Raw genomic sequence first — 13,438 nt, 5'->3', positions numbered from 1 at the left:
AGAATGCTGAGGTAAAATGAAAGCTGTGCTGTGATTGGTTGCTATATATTATACTGCTTAGGCAACATGAAAGCTGTGCTGTGATTGGTTGCGATATATTATACTGCTTAGGCAACATGAAAGCTGTGCTGTGATTGGTTGCGATATATTATACTGCTTAGGCAACATGAAAGCTGTGCTGTGATTGGTTGCTATTTCTTAAACTGCTGAGGTAACATGAAAGCCGTGCTGTGATTGGTTGTGATATATTATAGTGCTTAGGCAACATGAAAGCTGTGCTGTGATTGGTTGCTACTAGAGATGAGCAAACGTACTCGTTTCGAGTAATTACTCGATCGAGCACCGCGATTTTCGAGTACTTCCATACTCAGGTGAAAAGATTCGGGGGGCGCCGGGGGGGCGGGGGAGCGTGGCGGAGCGGGGGGTAGCAGCGGGGAACAGGAAGGAGTCCTCTCTCTCTCCCTCTCCCCCCCACTCCCCGCTGCAACCTCCCACTCACCCACAGCGTCCCCCGAATCTTGTCACCCGAGTACGGAAGTACTCGAAAATCGCGGCGCTCGGGCGAAAAAGGGGCGTGGCTGAGTAGGTTTGCTCATCTCTAGTTGCTACCTATACTGCTGAGGTTACATGAAAGTTGCGCTGTGATTGGCTGTTATTTCTCTTACTGCTGAGGAAACATTAAAGATGTGCTGTGATTGGTTGCTATTTCTTATACTGCTGAGGTAAAATGAATACTGCGCTGTGATTGGTTGCTATTTTTTATATTGCTGAGGCAGAATAAATGTTGCGCTGTGATTGGCTGTTATTTCTCTTACTGCTGAGGTAACATGAAAGCTGTGCTGTGATTGGTTGTTATTTCTCTTACTGCTGAGGTAACATGAAAGCTGCGCTGTGATTGGGTGTTATATATTATAAAGCTGAGGTAACATGTAAGCTGCGCTGCGATTGGTTGTTATCTAGATGTATAAAAACGAATGTATGTATGTATGTCTGTCTTCGCAGCAACGCGCGACGGGTAAGCTAGTCTTTTATATAAATAGGGTAGTATACATAAAGCTGTCTGAGCCAGTCACCAACTGTTCCTATGTGTATGTACAGATATGAGATGTATTAGGGTGTATGAGGCGTGGGGATATAGTTGAATGAAGGAGATTGAATTCTGAAAGGGAGTATAGAAGTATAGACAAGACTTAGATTAGGGAATATGGTAAGTCTCCCTAAAGAAATGAATTTAGGGCACACTTAATTTTTTGCGCATTGCGAACTAAACTAATTGAGGTAGCGCAGTCCGGAGAATTTGTGCAGCTGGGAAAATATCTTGTAGACTAAAGAGGGAGATTCCGATTAAAGAGGAACTAAGTATAACTTCATTAGGAGTGTGTGATGTGCCATTTTTAGGGTACCTACACAGGGGCGAGCGGATGTGAGGCAATTTTCAGGTTCAAAACGCCTTGCATCGCTTTTGTAAATTTCCACGAGTTTCATGCGCATTAGCTGATCAGAAGTGTTTCCTATTGATTGAGAGCCATGCAATGTATTTAAGGTCCCATTGAAATGAATTGACGATGTGTTCCGAGGAACGCGAAAAGATAGAACATGCCACAATATTTTCCGTCACCGTGATGCGTTAAGGGAAAACATCGCTCATGTATATGACTCCATTCAAAGGAATGGAGTTCATATTCGCACGGATTTGGAGCGTCTCGCAATGCACTAAAGTTCCGCGAGATTCTCGGCCGCGTGAAACCAGCCATACTTGGGTAAAATCTCTTGCAGGGTTCCACAACTATCATGTGCCGATGCTTACACAGTGCCCAGATAAACAGCCCAGGGAAATAGTAGTACAGTTTCCAGATACAAATCGTGTCATTAACTGCAGATCTGATAGATTTATCTCCTTTTATTACTCTATCTACCACCGTTCATGAATATCTAATGTCATATTTCTACTGTACAGGTGAGGGAATTGACAACTTTTGGAAAGTTCTTGTTGAGGGAAAAAACTGCACCACTGAGATACCAGAAGAAAGATTTAACATCAAACACTGGTATGATTCTGATTCTAATGAGCCAGGAAAAATATGTACCGAGCGAGCTGCTTTTGTGGAGGGGTAAGTACATTATGTCACTTTACTGATGTAACATTTTTCAGTATACACTTTGTCAAAATAAATCCCGCCCCTAGAAGCAGTTGTCCTTTTGCTGCAGACCCCGTCCTGCGGTTCCATCTCAGGCAGATCTGTAAATGATGAGAGTTGTGGTAATTAGATGAATGGTCTTGTCACCGGAGGGCATAATAGGCTCTCGGAGGCTCTTTGTGTATAGTAGACGTGTTTTTCCACTTGTGTAGAGCTTGTTGACCACTAGACACTTCTACGATGCAATCCAAAAGATTCACCCCATTATTGGAATGCAAGAAGCTGGATGGTCGTATCAACTAATTGCTCGTCATGCTGGGCCATTCTGACCAGACTGTTAGGAGGTGTTGGGACCAAGCACAAGGAGCTCCAACTGTTTTGTTGTCCACCACCCATCGTCACAGGTCCCTGTGTCTGTTGGAACCATTTCCAGGCACTTGGCTGAAGGACATTTGTTCTCACAGTGCCCATTACATGTACGGCCTTTGAAACCCATCCACTGCCACCTCTGTTTGCAGTGGTGTTGTGAAAGATGAAACTGTACTGCTACGGAGTGGAACTGCATTGCCTTCAATGAGGAATCCAGGTTTAGTTTGAAGACTTATGACGGCCGGGTCTGGAGACCTTGGGGTGAGAGCCTCAATCCTGCCTTTGTTGTGGAGCGGCACACTGCCCACTGCTGGTGTGATGGTCTGGGGAGCCATCACATACGACAGGTGGTCACCCCTAGTAGGGGTATGAGGGACAATAACAGCTCAGGGATATGTTAAGCACATCCTGCAGCCACATGTGTTCCTCTCATAGCAGGACTTCCAAGAGGCATTTTCCAGCAGGGTAATGCTCGGCCCCACAGACAAGGGGGTCACAGTAAGCCCCCACAATATTGCCACACTCCCGTGGCCTGCCCCATGGCCAGATTTATTACTAATAGAACCATCTGGGAACCCAACTTCGACAGCCTATGAGATTGCAAATGTGGAACGATATGCTGCAAGATACCATACAGAACCCATATGCCTCCATGCCCACCTGTATCACATCTTGTATCTAAGCTAGAGGTAGCCAAGCAGGGTACTAAAGCCTCCATGCCCACTTGTATTACATCTTGTATCCAAGTAAGTGGCAGCCTACAGAGTACTAGAGCCTCCATGTCCATCCGTATCACATTTTGTATCCAAGCTGGAGGCGGTACAACAGGGTACTAGAGCCTCCATGCCCCCGGTATTGCATCTTGTATCCAAGCTGGAGGTGGTACAACAGGTTACTAGAGCCTCCTATCAAGGGTTTAGTTTTCCACGATAAATGATCCTTTTGCTCTGATATTTTTATCACTTACTTATATCAACGTTACAATCACACAGAGAAAGTTTTATCGGACATCTTCTAGGGCAGGGATTGGTTTTAACAATGAGTGTCTAAAATATTGCTTTTAGTTTTACTGACAGTTCATACAATAGCATGTTTCTAAAGGAACACACTGAATCATGCTCAGCTATCTCATTCTGACCCATGGAAATGGACCAACGACCATGCATGCGCACTGCCATTCCATTCACATGATGCGGTCAGGGTATGCTATTCTGATTACTAGATCTTCCAGAATTTTTAACCCCAGCAATCAGACTTTTATACCCTGTCCTACTAAGAGAAGATAAATGCTTTTAGTGGGAAAACCCCTTTAGCTCCTCCTTGAGTGGGGTGGTGGGGTATGAAGCAGCTGCAGGAGACGCGCCTACTCCATATGCTGTTGGTGTTGGCGGTCTTTGATAACCAAAAAAAGTATTATGTAGCCGAAAATGGTACCAATAGAAACTCTGCATTAAAGCTGCAATAGCTACAACAGGTGATAACTCCTGACTGTTGAACATTTAGATGCTACTGTCAATTCTAAGAGCAACATTTAAATGGCCTGACAGTGGGTGGGGGCTCGATCTCTCTCCCGAATGATCCTCTTTCACCTGCAATGAGATTGTGGGATGCCATTCAGGTGTCAAGGCAGCTTGAGCCTTTGATGGTTTCCAGGTCTGCCATGTATTTCATCCTATTAAGCTCTGCCTAAGACAGAGCTTAATAGACTGCCTGCAGAATTATAATGTATTGCAACATGGAAGTGTTGCGGTATATTGTATAAGTGATTAGACTATCTCTGGTTAAAGTTCTCTGACAGGACCAAAATGAAAGGAAAAAAAAAAGAAGTTTAATGATTACAAAAATATTTGAAGATTAACCCCCCCCCCCCCCCTCTTTTCACATTTTTTTATATTTAAATTCTTTATTTATAAAATTTGGGTAGAATACAGAAAGGGAAAAACACGATGATGAGAAAAAAAATTTTGGTTACTTTTAGCAGCTGGGCAGGTTCGAAAGCAAAAAAATCCAAAGTTTGTGGGGGAAGGGCCCGCAAACCAGAGGGGGGTCACTTAAGATCCTATAATAGCAAAGGTCGGCGAGATAAACTGGATGAATCAAACTAAATTTGCTCCAGGCAGATCCAGATCTACTAGTGTAGCCGAATGCAACAATGACAAAGTTCAAAAAAAGGAAGAAAAAAAATCTACAAAAATGATAAACAGGCAAGTTGCAATAAATGAAGAGCAAACTTGTCAATACTTATCTCCTCAAAGGAGAGCAGATTGTTGAGAAGGTATGAAGTGTCCCATCTGGTCAAATGGTGTCTGATGAACGATCTTTTCTGGGGGACCTGGTGTGGTCCAGCTCTAATCTTCTCACCTTCTTTGGCTTGTTTGGGGTGACTTGGGTCCAGGAATCCATTTTGAGGAGAAGGGGAAGATCAAACGATTCATCTGCAGATGTCCAATCTGAAATGTGAATGTGAGAGAGGTCTAGTTTGCTTAGAACCAGGGGGTGCTCCAGGGGTTTTGATCATGCATGTTCTATTAGGACATGAGGTTGCAAGGCCGAATGAGAGGAGCCACTTTTAGGGTATTTCTTTGTCCCTCAGCGCTCCTGTGAGGAGTTTGAGTTGTCTCCTCAGATCAAGTGTGAGTTTGGAGAGATTTTGAAAGATTTGAACCTTGTTGTCGTCAAATTCAATTTTTTTTGGCAATGCTGGCTTTGTTCAAAATTTCTTCTTTGGTTTTAAAGCTTTGTAGGCAGCAGAAAACGTCTCATGGCCTGTCAGAGTTCACGGATCTGGGCTTGACGACTCTGTGAGGCTTTCCAGGCCAAGATCCGCGCCTTCATCTCTTTCTAAGGCCATTGAAGATCTGGGAGAGGGTGGTGGGGATCTCCTTGTCAGGGACATTCTCTGGAATTCTACGTATACGTATGTTATGTCTGGAGCGGTTCTCCAGGTCATCTATGTGAATTCTTTGGAGGTATAATTCTTAATCGATCAGAATATCTTTGACTTTTTCTACCCGGTGGATTATCTTAGTACAAAAGTCCTCCAGGGTGTTGATTCTAACATGCACTTCTTTCATGCCTTTCCTTAAATCTGAGATGTCCTCTTTGACTGTTTTGAGTGAATTCTTTGAATAGATCTTTAATGCTCTCCCTGGTTGGCAGAGCCTTGATATAGTTTTTATTGTCTGAGGATGAATTTATTGGGAGGTTATCTTTGGAATCACTTTCTGAGCCTAGCAGGGAGGCGGTGTGGTTTTTGTTGTCCTCTTCTAATTGCATCTCCTTAGGATGGCTTGTATGGGGAGTGTCATGGGAGGATTTCTTAGAGGCTTTTGCTGAATCTTGTGGGTTTTTTGTTGTCTTAAGCCTCTTTCCTATGTACTCAAAAATGGTACCAATAGAAACTCTGCTTTAAAGTGACCATCCAGTTTTGGGACACAATTCTGTCCTGAGGCAGGGGAGTGTATTACCTGAAGTTGTACTTCTCTGTTGCCTCTCAATCTGCAGTTCCAGATCCTGTTTTTAGCCATCAATTTTCTAACTATTTTATGTACATTATGCACTTTTCTCTTATTGGTCAGTGCTGATCAAATGAGCAGCTCTGGGAAATCAAAAACCAGGTAAAGTATACTGGTAGTCGTAACATTACCAATGCTCTGTGGGGGTTAGGTAGTCTGAAGATTGTATGGACCATCTTGGATGACTAAAAGCAGGAAGGTGGATCGGAGGGACAGCAGAGAAGAACTGCAGGTACTATACCCTGCTCCTCCTTAGGGTCTGGAACCAAATTTGAAACCGGAGGGTCGCTTTTGTGTGTCCAACCATTCTACACGTGTGTAATGTCGTATTCTGCATTATACATCTTCCCATTATTTGACAGTCGTATGACTTTTGGGACATTGTATGATAGAGTGCAGTCGGGTCTATTTTAGTCACTGACCGCTTTCCAAAACTTCCTGTTGTAATTAAATGAACAGTACTTTGATAAACATTTAGAGCTTAAATACACTTTAATATCTGATCGCTGAATGCATTTTAATGTTTTAATCATTTTTGTAGAATTAATGAATTTGATCATAAACTTTTTGGAATCCACAAATTTGAAACTGAGAATATGGATCCACAGCAAAAACTACTGATTGAATGTACATACAGGGCCCTGGAAGATGGCGGCTGCCCTACAGAAAGCATTAGTGGAAGTGAAACTGGAGTATTTATAGGTGAGGTTATTAAGATACTAGAATGGAAACATTTAGGGCCCCATGTAGCAGATGCTGTAGAGTATGATGAGTTATGTTTAGTTCACTTAAACCTGGAGAGTTTTAGATCTTGTGGCTGTAATATCAAAGCTAAAAACTGGCCACATTACAGCCGTCTGAATAAGGCCTAAGACTGTAACGCTCGTATTTAAAAGGGGTGAGCCAAGATGCACAATCCTTTGAGAACGCAAGGTTTGGGATGATCAGTTTGTGACCCTTAATCCCGCTCTTGGCACTCCAGGCAGTTGATGGTACTGGGGGAAGTTGCAGCCGGCTTGGTATCTCCTCTGTAGTGTTACAGGATAGTCCTGCACATGAATGGCTGACCAGTAGAGATGAGCGAGCATGCTCGTCCGAGCTTGATGCTCGTTCGAGCATTAGCATACTCGAATGCACTCGTTACTCGAGCCGAGCACCACGTGGTGCTCGGGTGCTCGAGAAAATTTCACCCTCTCCTCCCCACATGTTTTCAATGGAGCTGCCGCTGATTGTGATTGGCTGAGCACCTCAGCCAATCACAATCAGCTCTTTCAGCAGGCAGGGATTTTAAATCCCCGCCTGCTGATAGATCAGCACTACAGAGTCGGGGACAGTGTGGAGAAGACGCGGCTGAGCCCCGGCAGCTGAAGGGAGGTGAGTATCTATTTTTTTTTTTACACTATTTTTCCTGTTTTTTCAGGGAAGGGTTTATATTTAAAGCCCTTCCCTGAAATCCATTTACTGGGGGGCCGGCAGTAGGATCCTCTACCGCAGCTGTCATGTGTGACAGCTGTGGTAGGGAATTGAAGAATTCCTCTGCTGCATCTGTCACAGATGTGGCAGATGTAGCAGCCCGGTTTTTCTTTTACTTCATCCCCGCGGGGGACACGGCAGCGGTGGAGGGTAACTTTTTTTTTAAACAATAAAATTATTGTTTTTCAGGGAAAGGCTTATATGTAAAGTCCTTCCATGAAAAACAATTGAGGGGTGCCGGCAGACCATTGTTCGAGCATCTGGTCGAGTAACGAGCACCCGAGTATTTTGGTGCTCGCTCATCTCTACTGACCAGTAATAACCAGGTGGCAGAGGGTTCATTTTGCTACATATATAGTTCTCCATGCTAGTTATCTACCACTGGAAATAAAGTTTGGGCTCCGGGTTCCATGGGCTGGGTGTAAACTTGTATCTTTTGGGTGGATGATTCTGGTATCTTACAAATGACTCTGTAATAAATCTATAGGAGCTACTAGTTTTAATCTATATTTTATTTTACAGGTATCATGAACAGAGATGCATACAGCATTTACAATAACTGCGCTGATAACATTAATCATTTTAATGGAGTAGGTACATCCGCATGTATGCCCGCCAACAGGATATCATATTGCTTCAACCTGACTGGCCCTTCTCTAACCATCGACACCGCTTGTTCTTCCTCTCTTGTTGCTTTACATTACGCCTGCCAATCCATCCAACAAGGTATATACATCACAAGTATAATATAAGAATATCCTCATATACTATACTGCAGTAATCCCCAACCAAAGGCTCGGTAGCCCCACGTGGCTTGTGCCCCCATGCTGCTTGGCTATGTGAGACCTAAGTCATAACCATATGCACCAGCAATTTACTGAGGTTTACGACATGTCAGTAATAAAGTACAAACACTTTGCTTCATATAATACTAGTGACTAATTTTAAGCAGCAAATGCAAATTTAGGATTTATTGTTTCCCCACATTTAACATCTGTCACCCATTTTTTAATTTAACCGTGTTATCCCGCTAAATCTAAAAACTTTTGAAAACCACTCGCCATGTTTTAAAAGCATAAAATAAGCCATACTCCCCCTAACCGATCGCCCGCCATTCCTGTTCTGCTAGTCCCCACTACTATTCTCTATTTCCTCCTTCAGCAAGCTAGCAGCGATGTCCTGACATACGGACATGTGACCACTGCAGTTAATTACTAGCTAAAGTGCCGATGGTTGTCCGCAGTGATCATATGGTGATGTTATTGCTGCTACAGGGAGTAGAGAGAAGCGGTGAACCGTGCACCATCGGAACAGGAGTGCCATGTGATCAGAGGCAAGTGACTATGGCTGCTTTTATTTTATTAACCTATGATGAGCCACTTTCAAAATTTCTGTTGTTGTTGGGTAGCCTGGAAAATCCCTACCAGGTGTAGAACCACATCCCTCAGCATGCAGACAGGCAGATTGCTATATGGAGGAGGATTACACAGGTGCAAAATACTGATAACCAACCATTCACCCCGACCACATATTAGGGTGGGGGAGGCTGCTTAGTATTATGGCCCTTTTTAGATGAGCCGATGTCATTTGAACGAGTGAGAAAGTTCACCACAAGCTTGTTCACAATTGTCCGCTTTTGTGTAACCTGTTTAGACTAGCAGATCATTGTTGAGAACCATTGGCTTCTCATTCAGTGTTTTACATTCCTATTTATGTACTGAGTGGAGACTGTGGAGTGAAAGTGGAGTTTAGATGCAGCGAGAAGCGAACGAGTTGCCAATGATTTTTATGCTGGTTAAAACTGAATGAAAAGTTAAATATTCTCGTTTGTTGTTTAGTCATTGGCTTGCATTTAAACTGAACAATTATCATTCACTTTCGTTTTACCGATATATATATTTTTTTATAGTCGTTACGTCTAAACTCAACTGTGAGTTTGCACATAGATAAACCGAGGCGTTAGTTAATATTTTGGCCAAAATACAAGCCCATGTCAAGGGTGCACATCCTGTTGCAGGTCCCTACACTGTCATCAGAAACAAACTAGGGAAAGAGGACATATCAATGCAAGAAAATCATTGCCAGCGGCCATACTGTGTAATGTTCCTCCATATAGTAATTTGGCTGTCCGCATGCTGAGGGAAGTGGTTCTTCGCTTACCCTTGCATTTTATATCAGTAAGTGTGGCTGCTGGCAGTGATTTTCTTGAATTGATATGCCATGTGGGATTTGTTTGGCTGGATAGTCACTATAATGTGGCTCTGGCCATCACTTGAAAGTTGTATCCGTCTCACCCAAAAATCCATTATCCCATGACTTTCAATTCTTCACCGCTGAGCTCCGCCCCTCGTGATATCCACAGATATCTTTCAGCACTAGCGTATAGTTTATTTTCTATTGCTGAGCTCCACCCCTCCTGACATCATTGCAGCCCCCCCACCTCCTCTCCACAGCACTGCAGGTCCTCACATCCTCATTCCTCCTGTCTGCCCTGTCACTTGTGGCAAGAGGCTCTTGGTGGGTTCCCCCAGGTGTGGTGTGCCCTGACATCTGCCTGGATTAGCCTGGTGCTAGTGCTGGGCCTTATTATATCCAGTTCAATCCAAAGTCGGCTGTATTTATGACCCTAGCACTCTCCGCCTCTTCCCATCAACCTCACCAATAACTGGCAACTACTGACAGTTACTTTAGTGGGCCTCATTCATTAGTAAGGTGGCGAGTAAAACACTGGACTCATAATATAGAAAGCCTCTGTGTGAGTCTGCTGTATTTTATTTTGGCTATTAACCAAGAGGCACAGTATATCTTTGTCATTTGGTATAAAAACTAATCAGACCTGTCATTATAATATGCAGCCCTCGTACAGGACAACCTAACTACATAACAGATCTGCTTTAATATCAAAGAATAGTATATTTAATTCTAAGAATAAGGAGAATTACTGTATTTCTGGCTTATGAACAGAAAAGTGCTTCTTGTTACAAAGACTGATACCGGTCATCAACAGGTGATTGTGATATGGCGATCTGTGGAGCAGTCAATTGCATCATTGAACCTCTTATGTACGTTATGCTTAGCAAAGCAAAGATGCTTTCTTCAGACGGGATATGTAAACCATTTTCCAACAAAGCTGATGGATATGGAAGAGGAGAAGGATGTGGTGTTGTTCTCTTAAAAGCTTTAAAAAAGGTACGATGTCTTACATTCAGTAAAGTGAACGAGTTATTTTACGGAGTTACATCTTGTAATACAGATCTAGCAAAGTTTAGTTTGACACTTAATATGTGAAATAACTGTGACACGGATCTTTTGCTCTTCCAATAGCTTTTCTTGTGTAAATGTTACTTGTTGCAGCAAGTTATCAGCATTGGGTTAAATTTGTTACATTTATAACTACACAAAAGTTATTTCATCTCAGCATGAACCAACAGACAAGATCCAAATGTTCTGTGGAGCCAAATCATTTTGCCATCCAGTAGATAGCCTTGTGTGAAGGCAAACAGAAGTGATGCCAGGACTTCTGAACATGTAGCACAGAGGAAGGGCTCTTTCACACAGGGGGCTAGGCGTGCAAAAATCACGCACGTAAAGAACACGTGGCTATTAGAACCAATGGTTTCCTATGGGAACATTCATATGAAGGAATCTGAACATTCCCATAGGAAACCATTGGTTCTAATAGCTGCATGTTTTTTAAGCACTTGATTTTTGCATGCCTAGCTCCCCATGTGAATGAGCCCTAAGGATTGCACTCAGGTGTATTTACACAATACGCAAAGAATAGAACCCATTGGTTCAATGGGTTAGTTCACATGTTCGTGTTTTGTACATACATTTCAGTCGTGCTGGAAAAAAAACTGCAGCATGCTCTAACTTCGTGTGACAAAAGCCCCATAGAGGTCCATAGGGATGCGCAAATGTGCACGCAATACATAAGAAGATTCAAGATTTGCTGCGGAATTCCACTGAAATACAACACATCTGGAATTCATTAGACTAATTAGCCATTTCAATTGGTGCATCTGCCTCTAGCAAATTAACATCTTTAAAAATACCTGGAGAACAGGAGAAATCCCAGAAGATAGGGATAACATTTGCCCTTTCCCAATCTTTAAAAAAGGTAAGAAGGTGGATCCAAGAAACTACAGGCCTGTGAGCCTGACCTCTATACCGGGAAAGATCCTTGAGCAAATTTTTAGAAAGCATGTATGCAAGTACTTGGATAAAAATGGAGTAATTAACCGGAGCCAGCATGTGTTTGCAACAAACAAGTCATGCCAGACTAATCTAATTTCCTTCTATGATAGAATCACCAACTGGATTGATCAGGGAAATGCGGTGGATATAGTATATCTTGATTTAAGTAAAGCATTTGACAAAGTATCTCATAGCATACTTATTGAAAAAATGACCAAATATGGGATACACAAGGCAACTGCTAGGTGGATTCCCAACTGCCTGAGTGATCGTATGTAAAGGAGCGGTCATAAATGGCTGCACATCCAAGTGGAAGAATGTATCAAGTGGGGTACCACAAGACTCTGCCTAGGCCCAGTGTTCTTTAACATTTTTCTAAATGATTTGCAGGAGGGAATTGATAGGAAATAGAGATGAGCGAGCACCAAAATGCTCGGGTGCTCGTTACTCGAGATGAACTTTTCGCGATGCTCGAGGGATCGTTTCGAATAACGAACCCCATTGAAGTCAATGGGCGACCCGAGCATTTTTGTATATCGCCGATGCTCGCTAAGGTTTTCATTTGTGAAAATCTGGGCAATTCAAGAAAGTGATGGGAACGACACAGCAACGGATAGGGCAGGCGAGGGGCAACATGTTGGGCTGCATCTCAAGTTCACAGGTCCCACTATTAAGCCAACTTTTACTTCTGAAAAGCCCTCATTAGCAATGGATACCTTAGCTAAGCACCACACTACCTCCAACAAAGCACAATCACTGCCTGCATGACACACCGCTGCCACTTCTCCTGGGTTACATGCTGACCAACCACCCCCCCACGACCCAGTGTCCACAGCGCACACCAAACTGTCCCTGCCCAGCCTTCAGCTGCCCTCATGCCACACCACCCTCATGTCTATTTATAAGTGCGTCTGCCATGAGGAGGAACCGCAGGCACACACTGCAGAGGGTTGGCACGGCTAGGCAGCGACCCTCTTTAAAAGGGGCGGGGCGATAGCCCACAATGCTGTGCAGAAGCAATGAGAAATCCAATCCTGTGCCACCTCCATCTGGAGCTGCACACGTGGGCATAGCAATGGGGAACCTATGTGCCACACACTATTCATTCTGTCAAGGTGTCTGCATGCCCCACTCAGACCGCGGTTTTTTATAAATAGTCACAGGCAGGTACAACTCCGCAATGGGAATTCCGTGTGCACCCACAGCATGGGTGGCTCCCTGGAACCCACCCGCTGTACATAACTGTATCCCATTGCAGTGCCCTGGACAGCAGAGCTAACATCAGATGAAATGCAGGTGGGCTTCGGCCCACACTGCATGCCCCAGTCAGACTGGGGTTCTTTAGAAGTGGACACATGTAGTTACAACTTCTTGTGGACCCACAGCATGGGTGGCTCCCTGGAACCCACCGGCGGTACATAAAAATATCCCATTGCATTGCCCATCACAGCTGAGGTAATAATATCATGTTTAATGCAGGTGGGCTTCGGCCCACACTGCATGCCCCAGTCAGACTGGGGTTCTTTAAAAGTGGACACAGATGCATTTAAAACTCCCTGTGGACCCACAGCATGGGTGGGTGCCAGGAAGCCACTGGCGGTACATAAAAATATCCCATTGCATTGCCCATCACAGCTGAGGTAATAATGTCATGTTTAATGCAGGTGGGCTTCGGCCCACACTGCATGCCCCAGTCAGACTGGGGTTCTTAAGAAGTGGACACATGTAGTTACAACTCCGTGTGGA

The 13,438-nt window shown here is 43.8% G+C and overlaps 1 protein-coding gene across 1 annotated transcript in view; it reads left to right on the top strand.

Moving 5' to 3' along the window:
- The window catches only part of LOC136586594 (mycocerosic acid synthase-like polyketide synthase), a 157,979-nt gene that overhangs the window by 91,761 nt on the left and 52,780 nt on the right, over window positions 1-13,438 (top strand). The window contains 4 exon segments of the mRNA XM_066584727.1: window positions 1,958-2,111; window positions 6,564-6,724; window positions 8,018-8,221; window positions 10,503-10,684. Of these exon segments, the coding sequence (XP_066440824.1) occupies window positions 1,958-2,111; window positions 6,564-6,724; window positions 8,018-8,221; window positions 10,503-10,684 (701 nt within the window).

This window comes from Eleutherodactylus coqui, chromosome 12 (assembly GCF_035609145.1).
Source record: "Eleutherodactylus coqui strain aEleCoq1 chromosome 12, aEleCoq1.hap1, whole genome shotgun sequence".
NCBI lineage: Eukaryota > Metazoa > Chordata > Amphibia > Anura > Eleutherodactylidae > Eleutherodactylus > Eleutherodactylus coqui.
Note: the sequence above shows the minus strand (reverse complement) of the source record. Positions and strands in the feature narration are given on the sequence as shown.